Source organism: Molossus molossus, unplaced genomic scaffold (genome assembly GCF_014108415.1).
Source record: "Molossus molossus isolate mMolMol1 unplaced genomic scaffold, mMolMol1.p scaffold_m16_p_19, whole genome shotgun sequence".
NCBI classification, from domain to species: domain Eukaryota; kingdom Metazoa; phylum Chordata; class Mammalia; order Chiroptera; family Molossidae; genus Molossus; species Molossus molossus.
This window is the reverse complement of record NW_023425354.1, coordinates 14029844-14054999: the sequence shown is the minus strand read 5'-3', so window position 1 is coordinate 14054999 and position 25156 is coordinate 14029844. Positions and strand designations below refer to the sequence as shown.

The window sequence follows — 25156 nt, the reverse complement described above, 5'->3', positions numbered from 1 at the left end:
CAAATATCCTACCATCTTTTTAATCAGTTCCCACTAATTTGAAATGTACTTTAATCACTAATTATATATCCATATTATATGGGTATCTTTCTGAATTTTCTGTTCTATGCCACTGATCAATCTCCTATACCAGTAGTATACTGATTTAGTTAATGTTGCTTTATATTTATATATATATTTTTTTATCTTCACCAGAGGACATTTTTCTATTTTTTGTTCAGGTAGAGTGGGAGGGAGGAGAGAGAGAGAGAGAGAGAGAGAGAGAGAGAGAGAGACATCGACATGAAAAGGACACACCGAGTGGCTGCCATCCGCACGACCAACCAGGGCCAGGGACAAACTGCAACCGAGGTACGTGCCCTTAGCGGGAACCGAACCCGGGTCTCTCCGGCCCACAGGCTGACGCTCTAACCGCTGAGCCAAACTGGCCAGGGCGCTTTATATATGTTTTAATAGTCAAGTTTCCTGATATTTTTTATTAAAAATTATGTAGCTAATTTTGATTATTTTTCCAAATGAACCTCAGAATTCATTTGTGAAGTTCCACAAAAATCAACTCCCTAAAAGAGAGCAAGTGCGAACCCGGATGATCACTATACCACCACATCACTCCATTGATTTTATTTTATTTTCCATTGTTTGTTGTTTTGTTTTTTTTATCCTCACCTGAGGACATTTTTCCATTTTTTGTTCAGGTAGAGTGGGAGGGAGAGAGAGGAATAGAGAGAGAGAGAGAGAAACATTGACATGAAAGGGACACATTGAGTGGCTGCCACCTGCATGACCAACCAGGGCCGGGGACAAACTGCAACCGAGGTACGTGCCATTAGCAGGAACTGAACCCAGGTCTCTCTGGACCGCAGGCCGATGCTCTGACCGCTGAGCCAAACCGGCCAGGACTCCATTGTTTTTTATTATTTGTTTTTTATTATTTTTTATTATTATTTTGGTACGTGCCCCTACCGGGAACCAAGCCCAGGACTCTCTGGTCTCCAGGCCGATGCTGAGCCAAACCGGCCAGGGCTTATTATTATTTATTATTATTATTATTTTGTTCATCTTTGTCCAAGGATATTTTTCCATTGATATTTTTAGATAGAGTGGAAGGAAGGGAGCGAGATATATAGAGAGAAACATCGATGTGAGAGGGACACATCAATTGGTTGCCTCCTGCATAACCCCAACCAGGGTCGGGAATTGAACCTGCAACCCAGATATGTGCCCTTGATCAGGAATCAAAACCGAAACCCTTCGATCCATAGGCCAACACTCTAACTGCTGAGCCAAACCATCCAGGGCACACAACGGTCTCTTGTGAAAAAAGAAAATAAAACCAAAAATAAAGGAAAAGCCCCAAGCATTGACTTTTAGAGAAGTTTGACACCTATAAAATTGAATCCAGGAGCATATATTGCCATTAAATTTAAGTCAAATCTTTTGTATCTGTCTGTGAAGCTCTGGGTTTTCTTTATATGTAATCTGCATACTTCTTAAGTGTACTTCTGATTATTTTACAGATTTTTTTGAAATTTGAATCTGCTTTTTCTTCCATTACATGTTCTGATTATAATCAATTGTTGGTATGTGGGGAAGCTTATTGATTTTTGTGTAATTTTATATTTGACGATTTTACTGAACTCTTACTTTGTTTTTCAGTTGATTTCCTTGGTTTCCTTTGTGAATAGTTATGTCCAAGGATGATACATTCTAATCTTTATTGTTTTCCAGTGTTTATACCTCATATTTTTTCCATATCACATTGACCAAAACTTTTATAAAAATGAATGATTGTGATGTTAATGTGTTAACCCCACCTAGTTCCTAACATTAGTGAAAGTGTTTCTACTATAGCACCATTAAGTATACTTATTAAATTAATTTCTGAAAAAGAATACTCTTTGTTATATTAAAGATACTGGTAATATTTAAGATGGATACTTCTAGTTTTTTGTGTGTTTTTTTTAAGAGTTACCCCTCCATTTTTTTTGGCATCTAAAGGGAAGAATCTTGATTTTATCCCCCCTCCTAACATTAATGTAATGAATTACATTAGTAGATTTGCTAATAATGAACCATCCTTACATATCTAGAATATATCATACATAATTGTGGTATGTTATTCTTTCAGTGTAGTATGGAACTTGCTTTACTTGTATTTATTTCAGCTTTGTTTGGCATCTAAGTATAGTGTGGTGAGAATCGAATTAAGAGTGAAGTAAGCTCTACCTATAAGGTAGAGAACAAATGTCTTAATCTTTGTTTACCAACAGGATAGAAATAACATTTCCTTTGTAGGACTGAGGATATTATGAAGTTAATTTATTGAACTCTACAAAGTAACCTGCCAATTCAGCGTTAAGTAAATATAGAACCATTAAAATGTAATTTTGCTGAATTTGAGTAAGATGTTAACTCAGGTTTGTAGCTAGGTCATAACCTAGTAATAATGTTATTATACTCTCCATATTTGTTTTCAGAGAAGGTGTTTGGGGTTTTTTAATCATTATTATATACAGTAACTGTTTTAATCTGTTGCATGTTTTGGCATTATCAGATTTTCTTTCTCATGTAATTTATGTGTGTGGGTTTTTTTTAATGTTTTCCAGCGACGAGTAGAACAGCCCCTCTATGGTTTAGATGGCAGCGCTGCAAAGGAGGTATCGGAGGAGCAGTCTGCTCTGCCAACCCTGATGTCAGTGATGCTAGCAAAACCTCGGCTCGACACGGAGCAGCTGGCACAAAGGGGAGCTGGCCTCTGCTTCACTTTTGTTTCAGTGAGTACTGAGCCTGAATTTATGCAGATCCTTGTTCTGGAACGCCTTGATGAGGTTGGAATAATGATTTTGGTAGAGAGATGATGACGTTTCCAACTTGGTGTCACTTCTAGAGGTAGTGGTGAGCTTCTCTGTCTCCCTTGGTTCAGAGGTCTGAAAAAGACAGCTTTATTAATGTCTGAGCACACTGTGGGAAGGAAAATGCAATCTTAGGTTGACAAAATAACGAAAATACAGATCAAATTCCATTACAACCAAAGAAGTTGTATAATTAAAAATAAAATCTCCAAACTCCAGCCATTACTTATTTAAAACAGTATTTAAGGTACGGCCAGTGTGGCTCAGTGGTTGAGCGTCGACCCATGCACTAAGAGGTTGCTGGTTCAATTCCCAGTCAGGACATATGCCCAGGTTGTGGGCCAGATTCCCAGTGAGGGGCATGCAGGAGGCGGCCAGTCGATGTTCTCTGTCATTGATTTTCCATCTCTCTCTCCCTCTTCCTTTCTCTATCTCTAAAATCAATTAAAGGAAAAAAAATTTTTTTTAAATAAATAAATAAACAGTATTTAAGTCAGTAAAATTTAAGCATGTAGTCAGGCATTCCATAGCATGCTTACCAGTCATTTTGCCTCTGGTATTTGGGTGACCTACACGCTTGCCTTCTCTCATCTCTTCAGGGTGTTCATATCATTAGTTTTTCCAGGAATATTTGGTTACTTGTTTGCTCTTTTCAGCTTGCTTCTTTCTCCCTCTTTGAAGAACAAGAACTTGAAAGTTTGACCCCTCTGTTACTTGTCAAATTATAATGCAGTTTGACTGAAAAGTTTCTACTTTCTTGGTTTCTGGGACCTACCAAGTGTTTGTGGCCAGAATGGTATATAAAGCAAGAGAAAGCTCCATTGCCCTATTCTTCCATTTTTAGGGGCAATTTTCAGAGCTAAAGTCACCGTTGATGTAGGTGTGTTTCCCTCTTACTAGTTTATTTCTTCATTTATCATCGAAGTTTCTTCTTCTTTTTTGGTTAATCCTCACCCAAGGATATATTTTTTTTATTGAAATTTAGAGAGAGTGGAAGGGAGGGAGGGAGAGAGAGCGAGAGAGAGCGAGCGTGAGAGCACGCAACATCAGTGTGAGAGAGAGATGTCAATTGGTTATATATCAATTGGTTGCCTCCCGTACTTACCCTGACTGGGCCAGGTATCAAGCCCTCGAACGTTCGGTGCATCGGATGAGGCTCTAACCACGGAGCAACACCAGCCAGGGGCTCTAATTTTCTTCTTTTTTTTAAAGTCCTCACCCGAGCACATTTTTCCATTTTTTGTTCAGACAGAGTGGGAGGGAGAGAGGAAGAGAGAGAGAGAAAAACATCTATGTGAAAGGGACACATCAAGTGGCTGCCACCCACACCACCAACCAGGGCCGTGGACAAACTGTAACCGAGGTACACGCCCTTAGCAGGAAATAAACCTGGGTCTCTCTGGACTGCAGGTCGATGCTCTAACCACTGAGCAAAACTGGCCAGGGCTAATTTTCTTCTTTATTGGCCCTGTGGACTCTGAGTCATTCATCCACATGCAATTGTATTAAAAAATGGCCATAGCCTGGCTGGTGTGGGTCAGTGGTTGAGCATCGACCTACGCACCAAGAGATCACCAGTTTGATTCCCTGTCAGGGCACATGCCCACATTGTGGGCCAAATCCCTAGTGGGGCGGCATGCAGGAGGCAGCCAGTTGATATTCTCTCTCATCGATGTTTCTATCTCTCTCTCCGTCTCCCTTCTTCTCTTTCTAAAATCAATAAAGGGGCGGGGGGAAGGTCATGAAGCCCTGGCCAGTTTGGCTCAGCAATTAAAACGTTGGCCCGTGGACCAAAAAGTCTTGGGTTTGATTCCCAGTCAAGGGCACGTACCTCAGTTGTGGGTTCAATCCCTTACCCTGGTTGGGGTCATGCGGGAGGCAACCGATTGATGTGTCTCACTCACATCAGTGTTTCTCTCTTTCTCTCCCTCCCTCCCATCCTTCCTCCCTACTTTCCTCTATATAAAAATAAATAAATAAATAAAAGCAGGTTAAAAAAAAATTGCCATGAAAATGGTAGGTGTCTTAGGAAAAGAAATAAAAATAAAATAATTAGGGAATTGTGCATTGTTTGGATTACTTTCTTACAGTTATTATTGCTTTCCCTCAAGAAAGAGATAAATACAACTTGTTTTTGTTGTTAATCCTCACCCAAGTATATTTTTTCCATTGATTTTTTTATTTTTTTTATTCTCACCCGAGAACATTTTTCCATTTTTTTTGTTCAGAGAGAGTGGGAGGGGGAGAGAGAGAGAGAGAAACATCGACGTGAAAGGGACACATTGAGTGGTTGCCACCCACACGACCCAACCAGGGCTGGGGACAAACTGCAACCAAGGTACGTGCCCCTAGTGGGAACTGAACCTGGGTCTCTCCAGACTGCAGGCTGGTGCTCCAACCGCTGAGCCAAACTGGCCAGGGCGATTTTTTAAAAATATGTTTTTATTGACTTTTTTAGAGAGAGAGGTAGGGAGAAATAGAAACACCAATGTGAGAGAGAAACATCGATCGCTGCATCCTGCGTGCCCTCTACTGGGGACTGAACCCACAACCCAGGCATGTGCCCTGACTGGTAATCAAACTGGGACCTCTTAGTCCACGGGACAATGTTCAATCCACTGAACCACACCAGCCAGGCCCATTGATTTTTAGAAAGAGTAGGAGAGAAGGAAGGAGGAAGGGAGAGAGGGGGAGAAATATTGATGTGAGAGACACATTGATTAGTTGCCTCCTGCACACACCCCAACATGGGCCAGGGATCAAACCTGCAACCCAAGTATGTGCCCTTGACCAGTAATGGAACCCTCAACCCTTTGGTCAGTGGCTGATACTTTAAACATGGAGCAAAACTGGCCAGGGCAGATAATTCAACTTTTTTTTTAAATATATTTTTATTGATTTTTTTAGAGAGAGGGGAAGACAGAAACATCAGTGTGAGAGAGAAACATCAATCGGCTGCCTCCTGCACACCCCCTCCACTAGGGATCGAGCCTGCAAGCTAGGCATATACCCTAACGGAATCAAACAGGGACCTCTCATTCCTTGGGACGACACTCAGTCCACTGAGTGCACTGGCTGGGAAGATAATACAACTTTTAAAGAACTTGCAGCCTTAGCTAGTTTGGCTCAGCTGTGAAACATTGGCCCTCGGACCAATGAGTCTTGGTTCATTTGCCGCCAAGGGCACATACCTCGGTTGCAATTTGTCCCCGGCCCTGGTTGGGGTCATGCGGGAGGCAACCAGTCGATGTGTCCCTCTCACGTCGATGTTTATCTCTCTCTCCCTTTTTCTCCCTCCCACTCTATCTGAAGATAAATAGAAAAATATCCTCAGGTGAAGATCAAAAAAAAAGAACTTGCAGAACTTTTTAATCATCAAAGGAATGGAGAATTGTCTTGTGTGACATTTTTATCCCTGAGTGGCAAAGGAAACATGGCATAAAATGGGAGAATTGACTGATATAATATTGTGTGTGGGCCTGACAGCAGTGTGAAATAGTTTGTATGAGTATGCAATAGTTCTCTATAGTATTAGTTTCAAGAATGTGTCTGTCTGTGTTTATATATATTTCATTGTGTGTTTACGATTTGCTGATGTTTGTTAAATCTTCAACTTAGATCTAACTTTCCCAGGCAACATCTTGGATAATCAGGGGGTTATTTGTCCTTGTGTTTTTTATTGCTTTAAAAACTACCTTTGTTTCAGTTGAGGAGAAGCTCTCTTTGTTCATTCCACAAATATTTCTTGAATGGCCCCTATGTGACAGGCATATAGTTAAATACACAGGATTTCAGTAAGCAAGAACTCATTTCCCTAATGTAAGCATCCCATAAAAGGTATGGGCATGCAGGCGTTGGGGGCTGGGGATGGGGGCAGGCATGTGCAGGACAACCACCTACTCAGTCCTATCAGCAGGTACACTCAGCCTGTCAGAGCAGTTGCAGATGCTGTAGCCAGATTGTTCTTATGTGGAAGAGATGTGGCAGAGAGGATTTAACAAAATGATGTGTGAAGAAGGGACACATAAACAGTATGAAAACCAAAGGCCTAACTGCTTTGGTACAGTCCTGTTTCTCTGCAGTCCAGCCAGGATATAAGAGAAAAGCAAAAGAGTTAACATTGATATACCACAAATGTTGTGAATCAATAAAGACAAGCAGTTTTCTAAAAAAAAAAAAAAAAAATAGGCAAAGGCCACAAGCAGTTTTACAGGAAAACAACTGACAAGCCCTGCTGGTTTGGCTCAGCGGTTAGAGCGTTGGCCTGCAGACCAGAGAGGCCTGGGTTTGGTTCCTCGTACCTCGGTTGCAGTTTGTCCCCAGCCCCGTTGGGGTCGTGTGGGTGGCAACCACTTGGTGTGTCTCTCTCACATTGATGTTTCTCTCTCTCTCCCTTCCTCTCTCCTTCCCACTCTATCTGAAGATAAATGCAGAAAAATGTCCTCAGGTGAGGATAAAAAAAAAAACTGACAACATGAAAAAAATACTTAACTTCAGCCATAGAGAAATGCAGAATAAAACAAGATAACATTTTGACCTATTAAATGGGTAAGGTTTAATAAGTTTGATAATTCTCAGTATAGGTGATAGTTTAGACACACAGGAAGTTCTATAGTGACTGTCAATTGGTACAGTCATTTGGACAAGTTGAGAATGTATCTCAGTGTTAAGTTTACATATTCTTGGGTCCAGAAATCCCATTCCCATAGAATTACACAAAGGTGTTTATTGTTTATAATTGCAAAAATCTGGAAGCAATTTCTGTCCGCCAGTGTTTAAAGGAACTTAGAATCAAATCGGTGACTTCCACATTGCTAAATCCAGTGATCAGTTCTCAGAACGTACCCATTGTAATTCATTAGTCACAATGATCACTGCCTTCTCCAAGCACAGGCTATTCTCTGGTCTTCCAATCTTTTGGTTCTTTTTCATTTCCTGGATCTCTAAATATTGGAGTACTGCAGGGCTCAGTCTTTAGATTCGTTTGTCATTTCCTTCCTTTGCTCTAATTATCTCCCATATGGAGAAGACTTCCAAGTTTATATCTCCAGCTCAGAGCCCTGTCCTAAATTCCAAATCTATGTATGTAGTCATCTTCTCTTCATGTCTAATAAGCATATTAAATTTAACATGTCCAAAACTGAATTCTTCATTTTTTCCTCTAACTCTGAACCCATTTCTCCTACAGCCTGCCACATTTCAATAATTGTCTACTGCCCTGGCTGGTTTGGCTCAGCGGTTAGAGCGTCGGCCTGCGGTCCGGAGAGACCCGGGTTCGGTTCCCGCTAAGGGCATGTACCTCGGTTGCAGTTTGTCCCCGGCCCTGGTCGGTCGTGCGGGTGGCAGCCACTCGATGTGTCACTTTCACATCGATGTTTCTCTCTCTCTCTCTCTCCCTCTCTCTCCCTCCCACTCTATCTGTACAAAAAATGGAAAAATGTCCTCAGGTGAGGATGAAAATAATAATAATAATAATAATTGTCTACTATCTCCTAATTGTTTAAAAACCTTGGAGTCGTTCTTGTCTCTTTTCTTTATACCTCAATCCAATCCATCAAATCTTAGTGATTTTACCTTCATTATACATTCAGAATCCTACCACTCCTAACCCACTTCACCACTTCCGCTCAATTCTAAACCATTGCCTCCCACTGAGGTTATGGCAGTAGCCTAACTGGACTCTGCTTCTACCTTTATTTCTTTTTAATTTGTTCTGAACAGATCAGAGTGATTCTATTGAAACATAAGTCCAGTCATGTCATGCGCCTGCTCAGAAGTGCTTAAAATGGCACATAAGGCTCTGACATCTCTTAACTACATACTATCTCCTTTCCTCCCCTGGTTGCATCCACACTGGCTACCTTACTTCCTCAAATACTACTTGGCATGCTTACCTCAGGGCCTTCATACTTGCCTTAACATTTTTTTTCCCAGATACCAGCGTGCCTTGTTCCCTCAGTTCTCTCTAGTCTATGCTTAAATTTACCCTATCAGAGCCTGACTGGAGTGGCTCAGTGGTTGAGTGTTGACCCATGCACCAAGGGGTTTCCATTTCAATTCCCAATCAGGGCACTTGTTCAGGTTGTGGGCTAAATCCCCAGTGGGGGGCATGCAGGAGGTGGCCATCCGATGTTCTCTCTCATCAGTGTTTCTATCTCTCTCTCCCTTGCCCTTTCTCTCTCTCTAAAATCAATAAAAAAAATTTTTTTTTAATTATTTACCCTGTTGAAAAGGTCTACCCTAGCTATGCTGTATAAAACAGCACCTCCTCCTTGCCCACCCCACACATTATGTAGCTCCCATTCTCTACTTTGTTTGTATTCTTAGTCTTATCGCCAGCTGACTTGCTATATAAATTACTTTTTTGGCTGACTCCCCCATTCTCTATCCCCCTCCCCCCCATCCCACTGGAATATAAGTTTTTATCAGGTCAAGGACTTTGCTTTGTTCACTTTTTTATCTTCGGTGCCAGAACGGGAGTTGCTGTAATAGACACTCGTAATTATATGTTGCATGAGTTAATAAATGCATCCTTTACATAGGGAGTAGTTAAATATAATATGATACATATATACAATAGAATGCTATACAGTTAACAAAAGAAATGAGTTCGATCTATGCTGATGATGAAATATCTCTAGATATATATTGATAAAATATATTATGTTGGTTTTTTTTTTCCTTTTAATCCTCATCTGGGGATATGTTTTCATTGATTTTTAGAGGAAGGGAGAGAGAGAAAAACATCGATGTGAGAGAAACATCAATCAGTTGTCTCCCTTATGGGCCCTGACCAGGAATCAAAACCACAGTGTTTTGGTGTATGGGACAAGGCTCATACCAACTGAGCCACATGGTCAGGGCTAGAATATTATGTTTCATCCTTTAAATGTTATATATATTGTTACATAATTATATGTTTTAAAGTATAACTTTTGTCTTTTTAGAATTATAAGCACTGATTTTCTAATTGTAAAAATAGTACTACACATAAATGGCCCACAAAAAATTGAAGTGATGAAAGAGTAAAATTCTTTCTTTTGCACCCCTCAGAGAGATGACCACTGTTAAGTTTGTGTTTTAGGTTTCCTACTGTTTACCATTTTAACTTCAAAACATATATCTGTTACTTAATCAACTTTAAATAAGATCTATTTATTATACCCATTATATATAAAAGATGCATTTAACATACTCATAACTATCACCCAGCTTTCTTTCTGATCTTTAATTTTTTTTAGTTATTGTTACATTATAAGTGTGTGATATTTTATTTTTTAACTATAATTATTTTCTGCTTTATAAATTATTCTAAAATTTGAAAACACATAAGGAGCATTTATAATATTATGGTTGTTTTATTATTAGGCATTGCAAAACCAAATGGTTTTATTGGGTTCACTAAGAAGAAAACAGTTGTTAGTCACTGAGTTAGTTTTGAGTGAATGAGACAGTTCTAGTTGTCAAGGTCTACTGGATTTTTTTTCTTTTAAACAATTCAGAAAAATTGAGAACAAAGCAAATAAGTAAATGTAGTACAATGTCAATATTTGGGGAATCTGAGGGAGTAAATTCAGTAAATATTTGTACAATTCATGCAACCTTTCTCTAAGTATGAAATTATGTTTTTTTTTTAAAAGCACAAATTGAATCAACTATTAAAGAAATATTGCAAGTAGTTTTCAAAAACAAATTGCAGTGGACATTTATTCATTTTTTCCTCATTGATTAAGCACATTCTTTACCCAGTCATTTCTAAGCTTTTCCACTGAGAAACCATAATTTACCATGAAACATTAATAAAATGAAAAGATAATAGTACCCAAGCACTTTAAAACATAGCAAATAAATTCAAACAAAAATATTACAGGATTTCTTTTATTAATCTATAGACTTTTATTTCTTCTTAAAAACTGAGGTACAATTGACATATAACATTATATTAGTTTTATTTTTACATTATATTAGTTTTAGGTGTACAACATAATGATTCTATTTATATATTCAAAATGACCACCACAAAAAGTCTAGTCAACATCTGTCACCATACATAGTTACAAACGTTCTTTTCATTGTGAAAATTCTCAACAACTTTCTTAGCAAATTCTAAGTGCAGTATAGTTACCATGCCTACATTGCATACCCATGACTTGGATCTTTTTTTTATTATTATTATTTCCTTGAAAGTTATATCTTTGAATATTTTACAAAATGTTCTTAAAAGCTTGATTTTTAAAAATGTAGATGTAGTTTGCTTTTTTTAAATGCTGAAGTGTTTGTTTTTTGTTAATCCTCACTGGAGGATATTTTTTCCATTGATTTTTAGAGAGAGTGGAAAGGAGGAATGTGGGTGGAGGCAGAGAGAGAGAAACATCAATGTGAGAGAGACACATCAACTCGTTACCTCCCTTACAAGCCCCGCCCCAACTGGGGCTCGGGATCTAACTTGTGACCCAGGTACATGCCCTTGGCCAGGAATCTAGCCCAAGACCCTTTGGTGTGAGGGCTCATGCTGTAACCACTGAGCCACACTGGCTAGGGCTATGCTGAAATATTATGTTTTATTTTTATTTTTTTCAGATAGAGTGGGATGGCGGGAGGGAGGAAGGGAGGAGGAGAAAAAAAAAGAAGCATCGATGTGAGAGGGACATATTGACTGGTTGCCTCCTGCATGACCCCAACCTGGGCTGGGGACGAACTCCAACCGAGGTACATGCCCTTGACCAGAATCGAACCTGTGACTCATTGGTCCGAGGGCCGACGCTCTAACTGCTGAGCCAAACCAGTCAGGGCATATGCTGAAGTATTTTAAAGTGCATTTCAGAAGTCTTGATCACCTGTCTCTAAGTAACTCAACAGGTCTTTCTAAAAAATATTAACATTTTCCTATTAGCCAAATTAACATCATCATACTTACCTTTTATTAGTATCTATTCTTTTTTCCTTCTTTATTGATTAGAGAGAGAGAGAGAAACATTGATGAGAGAGAACACTGATTGGTCGCCTCCTGTATACCTCCCACTGGGGATCAGCCCCACAACGTGGACATGTGCCCTGACTGGGAATCGAACCAGCCACCTGTTGGTGCGTGGATCCACGCTCAACCACTGAGCCACATTGGCTGGGCATTAGTGTCTATTATGTAAAGTAGAACTTTCCTCACAATCTGAGCCTGTCGGGTTATACCAACATAGTTCTTCTAGAAAGGCAGGCTAAATGCTTAGTTTTTTCCTTGTAATTTCCAATTTAAATTATTTAAATAAACTTTTAATTTTTTAAAATAAGGAGTAATAGCTGTATCAAATGTTGACAAATAAATTTTTCCTCTTTGATAAATCATTATGGATTTATATCAGTAAATATAATCACTCTTTTTGGTGCTCACTTGGTCACAGCTTTATTTATCCTTTCATCAGTTGATGGACATTTGGGTTGTTACCGTTTCTGGGTTATTAGAAATAATATTGCTGTCAACATTCATGTACAAGTTTTTGGATATGTATATGTTTTCATTTTTTGGGGGTTCTATACGAAAAAGTGGAATTGCTGGGTCATATGGTAACCATTTTTGAGGAACTGCCAAACTGTTTTCCAAAGGAGGGGCACTGTTTTACAAACCCAGCAGCAGTATGTGAGAGAAACATTGACAGTTGCCTTCAGTACATGCCCCAACTGGAGCTCGAACTCAAAACCCAGGTATGTGCCCTGACTGAGAATTGAGCTGGCAACCTTTTGGTGCACGGGACAACATTCAACCAACTGGGCCACACCAGCCAAGGCTGAACATATTTTATTTTTAAAGTTTTTATTATCTGTTTTCTCCTGAATTAGATTTTTGTTTTTTCATGTTGGATATTCCCTTTTGTGCTGTTGGTTTTCTTGAAAATGTATATTTAGCTTTAGTTGAATGAAGGATTAGGGTGATTAATACAGATTGCTGGCATTGATTTTTCTCTGTAGTAGCCTAGTACTGCTTACCTGATAGCCCTTCCCTCATAATGGCCAGGGGGCTAACTCTGATTTCTCTCTAAGTGTCTGGTAAATTCTGGGCAGAAAGACCTACTCCTCTACAAGCATCAAAATAAGGAAGGCATTTCACTCTTTGCAGTGAATTCTGTTTCTTCCTCCATTATATCAGTTGTAGAAGGCCATGGGTACTATTCTTTCTTTATTTTTTCTTTTTTAAAAAAAATGTTTTTATTGATTCTCTTAGAAAGAGAGGAAGGGAGAGATAGAAACATCAATTGGCCACCTCCTCCATGCCCTCTACTGGGGATTGAAGCCAAAAGCCAGACATGTGTCCTAATCGGGAATTGAACCAGCACCTCTCAGTCCATGGGATGATGGTCAATCCATTGAGCCACACTGGCTGGGCTTTTTGCTTTTTTTTCTTAAACTGCAATATTCATTTCAGGAGACCTCACCTGGACCCAGTTAATTTATTTTTTAAAATATTTACACATTTGTTTTAAATTTTATTCTTACCTAAGAGACGTATTCTTATGCTTTATCCTGGGGTCAGAAGCCATAGTATCTAGACCCCTCAGTATGCAAGGGTGGGGATCAAGAGAGGGACCCTATTGGACCATATAGGTTTTAAAGGTATGATAATTGTCCAGTGGGTCACTCTTGGTTTTTTGTAAATGTAAATCTTAGCATGGAGCTTTGCAGAAGCTCCCTTGGAAAGACCCAACCTTTTTTACTGCTGATTTATTTTAATATATTTTTTCTTTATTGATTTTAGAGAGGAAAGGAGAGAGAGAAATAGAAACAACGATGAGAGAGAATATTGATTGGCCGCCTCCTGCAGGCTCACACTGGGGATTAGGGCCACATCCTGGGCATGTGCCCCGACGGGGAATCGAACCAGTGACCTATTAGTGCATGGGTTGACACTGGCCAGGCACTACTGATGTTTTAAGCTGTCAATTTTTTATTTCACTTTCTTTATCTGTTTCCAACCACTAGGCTGTCTCTTACACATTTAGTTAAAAATTCTTTTTCTTTTTTATCATAAATTGCCAATAGCACTTTATTTTTTCTCTTTAACATTCTGTTCTGCAGCTTCCTTGGCACTTTTTGCCTGGATGCCAAAGAGCCGGACATAGGCGTGCGCCATGTGAGGACTGGCAAAGATCTTGAAGTTCTCCTCTTTCATGATGACCCTGGCTTTCTCCTTGTAGACATTTCGTATAGGCATGACTGGTCCTGTCAGCTGGGTGACCAACTTGAGTTCAGCAGAACTGCCTCCCTTCTTGGAGGCTTCTTGGGGAAGAGTATGAACTTGGAGCAGTTCTTTTTCAGTCACTGCACATTGGCCTGCAGGGACTTGGTGGACTTGTTCCACCATCCAGATCCAAATGGTCTGGGCCACCTTTTTGTGGGTGCTGGCCACCCTTTACTTGTCCAAGCTGAAGCCCCTGTGGTTCCTCACCATGGACCAGATGGGTCAAGATGCATGGTTTGGGGCCGGGCTCGGGGTTGATGCTGTCTGCTTTGGCTAACTGGGCTTGCATCTGCAGATCTTCTGCGCTGGTTAGACCACATGGCGACATGTTGCTGCCAGTACTTGTGGAAGGGAGCCTACAGGATTGTGCCATTTTGGCAGGGCACCATGTCTGCTGCCTATGAGCCTTCCCTGAAGGAGAACAGCCATGGGAAAACAAAAATTTTTCTGACCTTGACTTTCCCTCTGTCTTAGTGTTGTTACGATTTCATTTTTTAATTTCTCTGAATATCAGTAGGACTTCGGGGGATCCAGCCTGTCATCATGAATTAGAAGCCAATATTTTTACAAAAGCAACAAAGAATACAGAAGTCTAGGGAGAATGTTTTATGAGGTAGGGGTTGGACTAAAGTTATAAGTGCAGTGGCCCACTAAGCAATGCCAGCAACTTCTGTTCTCGTTTCCCTAGAACATGATGTGGTAATTATGGACATGTTGGGAGACTGAGTTCTCTTTGTTTTCTAGTTTTGCATTTCTAATGTTTACCACAGAACCAGGAAGAGAGGGCTTTTTCTATCATTAGGCTATTTATTTATACATATATTTTTACAGAAACCTTTGATTTGGAAATATCCCACTGAATCACATTCTAGCACCCTTCGTTTGCTGGAAGAAAACTTAGAATCAGAAATGAGCACATGTAAAAAGCATTTTAGCCTGGCCAGTGTGTCTCAGTGGATTGAGCATTCATTGTCCTATGGACTGAGAGGTCCCAGTTTGATTCTTGGTCAGGGCACAGGCCCAGGTTGCAGGTTCGATCCCCAGTAGGGGGTGTGCAGGAGGCAGCTGATAAAAGTTTCTCACATTGATGTTTCTCTTAAAAAAATTAGTAAACACATATATATATATATTTTTTAAAGAAAGCATTTTAGCAAAGCCCATATACCAAAATCTAAAATTTGTAGAAGAAGAACCTTTTAGTCAATTATGTGATTCTTATTTGGTTCTTACTATAAATACAGTTCAAACAGCCATATTTATAAGGAAACAGATTTTCAAAGAAGATTGTAAGAGCAATCTAATGATAACTGAAGGAGATAAAGCTCTTAGCATTGTGCATATAACACTTGAAATTCATAATGATGGACCTTAATCAGTAAGAAAAGGTTACATTTGCCACATTGCAGAAAGTGTAGAGAACATTTTCAGTTATTTGGACTCTCCTAGACCTGACTCTAATCTCAGCTCTGCTACTTACAGGGTATGCACGTTGTTTAACCTCTGAAACTTAACCTTACTTGTTCTTGACTTCTTTGATCCCCACATCAGTCTTCTCTCTTCCTGTAGGGTTCTTGCACACATTCTCTACCTGTACTGATGCTATGATTTCCTATTTTTAACTCCTTATTTTCTTCAAATCTTAACTCTGATATCACTTTCTCAAAGAATTCATTAGGTTATGTATCCTGTTACATACTCTTAGAGCATTTATCCTAATTATAATTTTGCATTTATTATGTGATTATGTATTTAACAATTTCTTTCAACAAATATTTATTGAGTGTTGAATAAATCTCTTGAATTGTAAGCTTTATTGAGGGAGAGTAATGACTGGGTATGTGGGTTTTGTTTCTGTTTTTCTTGATCATTGTGTCCCTAGCAACTAGCAGTGCTTAGACACGGGGAGTACTCTGTGGGAGCAGTCGGTGGAGACATAGGGAGATATGAGTAGTGTTTAATGAATAAATAAAAATGGAGATAATGTTGCCTATTTTACAAGGCCATTGAGAGCCTTCACTTTAATTATGTGTATGAAGTACTTAGCTTGGTTGTGGCCTAGTTATAATAGTACCTGTAACGTAAGGAGAGGCTTTGGATCTACTGTGGACAGTTAGAGTGGTTATTATGATGCATATAGCTCTCAGTTGATCTCCCACTCACTAGCTCTGTGATTCCGCATAGGTGCTTAATATCTCTGATTTGCATTTTCTTTATCTATAAATGGAAATAATAATAATAATAATAATAACCACCCTATAGGTTTTTGTAAGGATTAGTCATGACAGTGAAGCATTTAGTTGGTAATAATTGCTCAATAGATGGTGTTTATAGCATTGTTACCATATTAATAAATAAGAAAAAGAAATATATAGCCCTTATCAGGTGGCTCAGTTGGTTGGAGCACTGTCGCTTACACCAAAAGGTTGCAGGTTCAATTCCTGGTCAGGGTACATATCTAAGTTGCAGGTTTAAAAACGCCTTAGAATGCCCTATAAATTGTATGGAAAAGTCACAATCAATAAGTGATGTTAGAAATTAACCTGAATTTTTGGACCATTGTGTGTTTGTGGATGTAGGAGACTACAGTAGTCCCCCCTTATCTGTTCCAGGTCCCCTAGTAGATATCTGAAACTATAGATAATATTGATACTATGTTTTTTCCTATACATACATACTTTTTCACATAAAGGAGACACTTTTTGGTTTCTCTTCGGCATATCTGAATTGCAAGCATCACTATTTGTGCCCTTTGAGGACATTATTAAATAAGATAAGTACTAGACGAGCAGACTTCCGGTCAAGATGGCAGCGTAGGTAAACGAGGTATCGCGTCCTCCCATAACCACATCAAAGTTACAACTAAACTACAGAACAACTGTCATTCAAAACCGCCTGAAATCAAGCTGAATAGAAGTCCTACAACTACGGAATTAAAGCAGCAGCCACTTGGAGACTGGTAGGAGGGGCGGAGGCAGACGGGCTGGTCCCACACCCACGTGTGGCGGATAAAAATCTGAGGATACCTCGTCTGGGAAGTTCCTCCCTAAGGACTGAGGGATCCCCGTCCCACACCAGACGCCCTGCTCAGGGTTCCAGTGCCAGGAAGAGAAGTCCCCATAACTTCTGGCTGGAAAAACCAGGGGGAACTGAGGCTCAGGGAAGCTGATGCAGCTGGAGCCCCAGGCAGCTCCTTAAAGGGCCCGCGCACGGACTTATTGGACTCTCTCCCTCTAAGCTTGGAGGGGAGGCAGCTGGAGGGGTTCCAGAGACATACAGGGAAGAACTGAGCTGTTTGGCGTTGGAGGGAGGGCTGGAGAAGGGGCTTTCTCTGGGACAAACATGCTGTCAAAGGCCTTTGTTCCTTTGGTGAGCCTTCCCTGGGGCGGCAGACAGCCGCCATATCTGGGACTCCAGCAACCTGGCTCACACTGGTTGCCCCGCCCTGGTGATTCCCTGAGGCCCCGCCCCACCCAACTTTCAGGCCCACCCAAGCTGCTACCACTTGCTTAACCACAGGATCGGCCTTTCTTGGATCCTGCTTCAGGTTTTCCTAAATTCTTTCAAAGGAACAGCATCTGGTCTCAGATAGCCCCTTACCTCTCGTTAAGTAATACACAGAAACAAACACAGGGAGGCAGCCAAAATAAGGAGACAAAGAAACAGGTCCCAAATGAACGAACAGAACAAAACCCCAAGAAAAGAACTAAGCAAAATGGAGATAAGCAACCTAACAGATGCTGAGTTCAAAATACTGCTTATAAAGATGCTCAATGAACTTAGTGAGAACCTCAGCGAACTTAGTGAGGACCTCAAGAGCATAAAAAAGGACCAGTCAGAAATGATGGATGCACAGTCAGAAATGAAGAAGGCATTAACTGAAATAAAGAATAATTTACACAGATTCAATAGTACAGTACGTAAATCCAAGAAGCAAACCATCGATTTGGAATATAAGGAAGCAAAAATCGCCCAATCAGAACAGCAAAAAGAAAAAAGAATCCAAAAAAATGGGGATAGTGTAAGGAGCCTCTGGGACAACTTCAAGCATACCAACATTCGCGTCTTGGGGGTGCCAGAAGGAGAAGAGCGAAAACAAGAAATTGAAAACCTGTTTGAAACAATAATGGCAGAAAACTTTTCTAACTTGGTAAAGGAAACAGACATACAAGTCCAGGAAGCACAGAGAGTCCCAAACAAGATGAACCCCAAGAGGCCCACACCAAGACACATCATCATCAAAATGCAAAAGGTTCAAGACAAAGAGAGAATCTTACAAGCAGCAAGAGAAAAGCAGTTCGTTACCTACAAGGGAGTCCCGTAAGGCTGTCAGCTGATTTCTCAAAAGAAACTTTGCAAGCCAGAAGGGAGTGGCCAGAAATATTCAGAATGATGAAAAGCAAGAACCTACAACCAAGATTACTCTATCCTGCAAAGCTGTCATTTAGAATTGATGGCCATATAGAGTTTCCCAGACAAGAACAAGTTAAAGGAGTTCATCACCACCAAACCGTTATTATATGAAATGATGAAGGGTCTTTTTGAAGAAAAAGATAAAATATATGAACAAACAAAATGGCAACGAATACATATCTATCGACAATTGAATCTACAAACAAAATGAATAAACAGAACAGAAACATTCTCATAGATACAGAGAACATTTTGTTGGTTGCCAGATGGGAGGGGGGTTGGGGGAATGGGTGAAAAAGGTAAAGGGATTAAGAAGTACAAATTCATTGCTAGACTGACAAACCTCAAAGGAAAAGGGGTTTGGCGGGGAGAGAAATAAACCACAGAACTTAAATGCATAACCAGTGAACACAGACAATAGTGTGGGAAAAGGCTGGAGGGGGGTGGGAGTGGGGAGGAGGGGGTCAATGGGGGAAAAATGAGGAACTTCTGTAATACATTCAACAATAAAGATTTTTAAAAATTAAAAAAAAAAGATAAGTACTGTAATACTGCGACACTCAAAATGGCTACTAAGTTACTAACGGTGTGTAGCACATACAGTATGGATACTCTGGACAAAGGGATGATTTCACATCCTGAGTGGGACAGTACAAGATTTCACCACATCGCTCAGAACAGTATGCAACTTTATACTTAACAAATAGTTTATTTCTGAAATTTTCCATTTAATATTTTCAGGCCATGGTCGACCACAGGTAACTGAAACTGTGGATAATGAGGGACTGCTGTATTCTGAATAGTTCACAGTCCTTTCTGCCTAGAGTCACTAACATCCCCTTGTTTCACCAGCCTTTTGTGACAAAAGCATATTGAAATACAAGTGAAAAGGGCCTGTTATAACAGGAATAACTTAATTTTCTCTGATTTACATATTTTAAAAAATTATTTTATAAGCATTTGATACTTTAAACTATTTACAGGAACATGGTCCAAGCCACCATGTCCAGCCTTTGATTCTCATTTGAATTGGTTTACTTTCTTCTTGGCTGCATGGCCCTGACTTCTGACTTTCTGACTTTCATTTATTTTATATAGAGTTAATTGTTTGCATTCTTACAAATGTTTTTGGAGAAAAATGCAAACTTCTTGTGATTGGTGATATACCTTTATTACAGGCTCAGCAAAACAGTCCCTCTTCTACAGGATCTGGTAACACAGAGCATTCCTGCAGCTCCCAGAAACAGATCTCCATCCAGCACAGACAGACCCAGGTAGGTTGGTGATCAGTAAACGGAGAAGAAAAAGATCTGCTTATGAATAAATGCTACCCACATATAAAACCCATGAGTCTTCTCTCTGTCTTCTCTTTTTAATTCTCTGACTTTACCTCATTATGTGTATTATTATATTCAGAACTTGTGTTGTGAGTACTTAAAATCTTTTGGAAGGTGATTTAAGTTTTTGAGGTGTTTCTTTTCCTCCTCTCTGGTACATTGCAGTGGAAGTGTTTATACTAAAGCAAGCTGTTGAGGAAAGAGCACTCGTTGGAGACCTAGGCCTGAGTTCAAATTCTGTCTTTGTACCTTACACTTTATCTTTTTGGGCCTCGGTTTTCTCGAGTACAAACTATCTGTAAAATGTGGTGCTAATGATCTCAAACAGTGTATATGAAATGCTTAGTAGGACAGTGCTCGCACTAGGCATCAATGAATGTTAATTCACTACTTTATGAAAGGAGTTAGTTCCTTGTACCTGTTTATTTGGCAAGATCTAGCTAAACTTCTTTAACATGTGGCACACCAACATAATTTTCTCCTTAAACAACCTTCAGAAATTTTTTTTAATTTAAGGAATGCTCTGAATATTCAAAGATATCTGAAAATGATAGTGGATATATGCTCTATTTTGTAACATTGAGCTAGCCAAATAGTATACCAGGTTTTCTTGGCACTGTGCTGCCTTCAAGTCAGGACGCTTGACAATCTAGGAGTATATCCTAGGTCTCAAGAGCTATACAACCCTCAGGAGCAGATTTTAATTTTATTTGAATTACCAGCCTTTGGGCAGTTGAAAAATAATTGGGTATTCGCATAACTTCCATCTCTCCCCTTCTAATTGTTCTTTATCTCCACTAGGTGGCGCACTTGTTCTTTAGAGATTTGGGTCCTGTCTCCTCTCAAAGTTAATTTCATTTCTAAAGTAGTGTTTCTGTGTTGTTCAATGCACAGAGATTTTGAGTATTCATATATTTGATTCCAGTGTTAACATGTTTTTGAAGATCAGGTGTAGCAGAATATAAAGCTTCAAGAATGGGATGAGGAAAGGAGATTTAATTTCTTGAACCATGTGATTCCAGGGCTTTTTTTTTCTTTTCCAGAAAAGCAATGAGAAAAATGTGACAGCATGTAGTATTTTGAGACTAATTCTAAATTTTGTTTTGTTTCTGTAGTCTGACCTCACAATAGAAAAAATATCTGCACTAGAAAACAGTAAGAATTCTGACTTAGAGAAGAAGGAGGGAAGAATAGATGATTTGTTAAGAGTAAGTATTAAAATGTGGTTAGAGATTTTATACAAGCACTGATTGATGGATGTGTATTTGGAACATGTGCATATCATAGAGACAATTACTGTAGCCAAAGAAAAAAATTAAGTAATAAACATATGGATATTTTCCTTTACTCTGAGTAGCAACCAGGATCAAACCTGCATTCTAAGCATTGTCTTTAAATTGGAAATCTTATATTGTAGAATACACACACACACACACACGTATATATATTTAATTTTAAAGAGAAAGAAGAAGGGGGGGGGAGAGAGAGAGATTGATTGATTTGTTGTCCCACTTATTTATGTATTCATTGGTTGATTCTTGTTTTTTTCTTAATCCTTACCTGAAGATATTTTTCCATTTATTTTCAGATAGAGTAGGAGGGGGAGGAGAGAGAGAGAGAAAGAAAGGAAGGAAGGAAGAAAGAAAGAAACAAACAAACAAACAAACAAACAAACACACACCTATGTGAGGGAGACACATCGATTGGTTGCCTCCCTCATGACCCCAACCAGGGCTAGAGACCAAACCACAACTGAGGTACATGCCCTTGATGGGAATTGAACCCGAAACTCTTTGGTCCACAGGCCTACGCCCTAACTGCTAAGCCAAACCGGCCAGGGTATTGGTTGATTCTTGTATGTGCCCTGACCAGGGATTGAACCCAAAACTTTGGTGTATCAGGTCAACGCTATAATCAACAAAGCCACCCAGCCAGGGCCTTAGTATTCATGAATTTTAAAACTATTTTATAGTCTAGCCAGTGTTGCTCAGTGGTTGAGCTTTGACCCATGCACTAACAGGTTGCCATTTTGATTCCCGGTCAGGACACATGCCCAGGTTGTGGGTCTGATTCCTGGTGGGGGTCATGCAGGAGGCAGCCAGTCGATGTTCTCTCTTGTCAATGTTTCTATCTCTCTCCCTCTCCATTCCTCTCTCTCTCTCTAAAAAAAATCAATAAAGGAAAAAAAATTTTTTAAACTATTTTACAGCCTGGGTTTTGTATTTTGTATCTTCTATAACCTATTCATCTCTAAAGTTTTTTTGTGCTTAGAAGAAAAAAAATTTTAAATAGCTAATCCAGAATTAAAAAATTACCACTAGAAAATGTACCATGATATTTTAAATACATATTTTTAATGTGCAATTTGGCATATTGACAGACCCATTCTTAAATTTTTTTTAACTTTTTTTATTGTTATAAAAGCAGTATCTGCCCTTTATTTAACATTTTTAAGCCCTGGTCAGTTTTGCTCAGTGGTTAGAGCATCAGCATGTGGTCCAGAGAGACCCGGGTTTGGTTCTTGCTAAGGGCACGTACCTCGGTTGCAGTTTGACCCTAGCCCTAGTTGGTCGTGCGGGTGGCAGCCACTTGATGTGTCCCTTTCACATCAATGTTTCTCTCTCTCTCTCTCTTCCTCTCTCTCCCTCCCACTCTATCTGAACAAAAAATGTTCTCAGGTGAGGGAAAAAAAATTTTTTTTTTTTTAAATTTTAAGAGTACTGAAAAATATTGCACCCATAATTACATTAACTGAGATAAAACATTTGATGCATTTGCTTTAGTGATTTTTGAGCCATTTGTAGTACATATATAAATAAATATACACATAAATATTGCTGATTTATAAATAAAATTGAGTAACATTTTTCTTCAGTGATTTAGAAGGGGTGGGTTTGGTTCTTATTTATACTAATGTAGTGGTTTTCAAACTGGCTCCATGGGATCCTGGAGGTTCTGTAGAAGAACCACTAGTGCTCCCATTAGACAGCTGAATAGGGGGTCTGCTGCCTTACACTTTGTCTTTGATAATGTGGTCCATAGAACTCTGTAAGAAGAACTAATAGGAAGAAATTATACTTCTGGGGAGAGCAGAAATTTGGAGATGGAAGTGTTGTACTCTGTTCACTTTAAAATGAAGCCTGAAAAGTCTCAAATTGAGTGTGCTCTAATATCTTCCATGTGTGTTTTTTACTGTTTCAGAAACACTTATTTCATTTGATTAGGAAATACCAGATTTTTTTTTCATAATTCAAGTGATTTATTATAAAGTAGCATTTATTTGCCAAAAGAGTGGAGATCTTTTATTTAACACCAGAATAAATTTAGGAGTTTCAAGTCAAAATTGACCTTGGGTTAGTGGTTCTTTCCTTCTCTGTTATTGTAGGAGGCTTGAATTTTTCAAAGTATTTACCCCATCCTTCTCGCCACAGCTAAATTAACTGTGTATTTACATTCTGGCATTCTTGAACGAGGACCTTGTATTCAACTAGTCAGTTCTGTCTTATGTGGGCATGGGTGTGCCTAGCTTCTCTGGTAAGAAACACTAGGCAAATTCGTGTCTCTTTTTCTTTGAAAACAAGAATTGAAAAACAAAGAACAATTGAACGTAAAGAACTATATGTGGTTTTTTTTAAATTAATTCTGTAATTTTTGGTAAGTGCTTGCTTACTCACACTTTTTATGTATTTTAATCATATATCATAGGGGTTTTTTCCTTTCATTTTGTGATAGTTGAGGCATACTAGATTTAGCTGAAACTGGGTTTTGAGAGAGGTATAAAATGCAATCAGTAGAAAAGCTTATTTTTAGTAACAGAATTCCTCTTTAATAAATAGGTGATACGTTTATTAGAAAACAACAAAGTATTTACTTTTCTTTTTCTTTTTAAGACATAGTTACTTCTTTGATTTTTAATTTTGCTTTTTATTCAACAACAGAAATGATTCTTGGACATCCTGAGAAACTGCTTTTGTGTTAATCTATCTTCCTTAGAGGTAATTAAATTTTTGTTTTCAATTGAAGGCTAACTGTGATTTGAGACGGCAGATTGATGAACAGCAAAAGATGCTAGAGAAGTACAAAGAACGATTAAATCGATGTGTGACAATGAGCAAGAAACTCCTTATAGAAAAGGTGAGTGGTGAATGGTAGCCAGAACCCTCTGTATCCCGGGGTGCTCAGTGTGTGTCATTGTTGTGGCTCCTTACTCCTTACCTGAGATGAAAATATTTCAAACTAGGGCTTTTTAGGAAAAGACTTATTGCTTGACTATTAGAGTTCTTTCTTGCATGGACACTTGAACCAAGCATCCAGAGTAATAATTTTTGGGACATTCTTCTGGTTGTGCATTGCTTTGAGTGTGATGTTGATTGGACAGAAACAGCTTGTTCAAGTTGAGTTTGTTTGAAGTGTTGGTCCCCTAAATTTTTTTTCTTTTTATTTATTGATTAGAGAGAGAGACATCGATTTGTTGTTCTACCTATCCATGCACTTATTGGTTGATTCTTGTACGTTTATCTATCAGTTGAAGTGTGGATTCTGTTACTATTACCAACATTTAACAATAGTTACGTTACCATTTCAGAGATGGTAGTTGAGTAATTGTATGTATATAATAATGTGATAATCAAGTTTTTTGTGCTATAAAATAATTAAGTTGCTATATACTTATATGTGATTACTTTAATTGGCTGTCTCCTTCATAGTTGATTAGTTGCAACTTACTTTTAATAGTTATTAGTAACTCTTTCTTGAAAATTTTTTTAAAAATTACATTCCTAGTACTTATTTATCTTATATTGAAGGCTTTAAGATGGTAGTACTTACCAGTAAAATTATTACAAGGTAGACAGCCTGGTGGTTACATGTACTGAAATCTTTGGAATGTTGTTAAAATGACAGGGAACACTGATAAAAGTAAAGTGGGTTATTTTGTTTATGTCAAAGATACTGGGGAATTTTGCTTCATCGTTTATTTTATAAGAAGGAAACGACTTTTTTTCCCATTTTTATGACAAGGTGGATATTAATGCAGATAATTTACTTAAAGTTTTAGGGCATTTCCTAAGGTGAATGTACATTTAGCCAGTTGTACTAAACTTTGAACAGTATAGTACAAAAAATAAACATAATGCTATATATAAGTTTTCATAGGAAAATAAAATTATTTTCTATTTGTTCTTTTCCTCTAAGTCAAAACAAGAGAAGATGGCATGTAGAGATAAGAGCATGCAAGACCGCTTGAGACTGGGCCACTTTACCACTGTCCGGCATGGGGCCTCTTTTACCGAACAATGGACAGATGGTTATGCTTTCCAGAACCTTATCAA

At 38.8% G+C, this 25156-nt stretch overlaps 1 protein-coding gene across 4 annotated transcripts in view; it reads left to right on the top strand.

The window, feature by feature from the left end:
- Positions 1–25156, top strand: part of TLK2 (tousled like kinase 2) — a 117584-nt gene that overhangs the window by 52046 nt on the left and 40382 nt on the right. For all 4 annotated transcript variants that reach the window (XM_036267696.1, XM_036267697.1, XM_036267695.1 and 1 more), the window contains exons 7-11: positions 2607–2774; positions 19668–19763; positions 20942–21034; positions 23850–23960; positions 25020–25156. In XM_036267696.1, the coding sequence (XP_036123589.1) occupies positions 2607–2774; positions 19668–19763; positions 20942–21034; positions 23850–23960; positions 25020–25156 (605 nt within the window). The remainder of the gene's footprint in view (positions 1–2606; positions 2775–19667; positions 19764–20941; positions 21035–23849; positions 23961–25019) is intronic.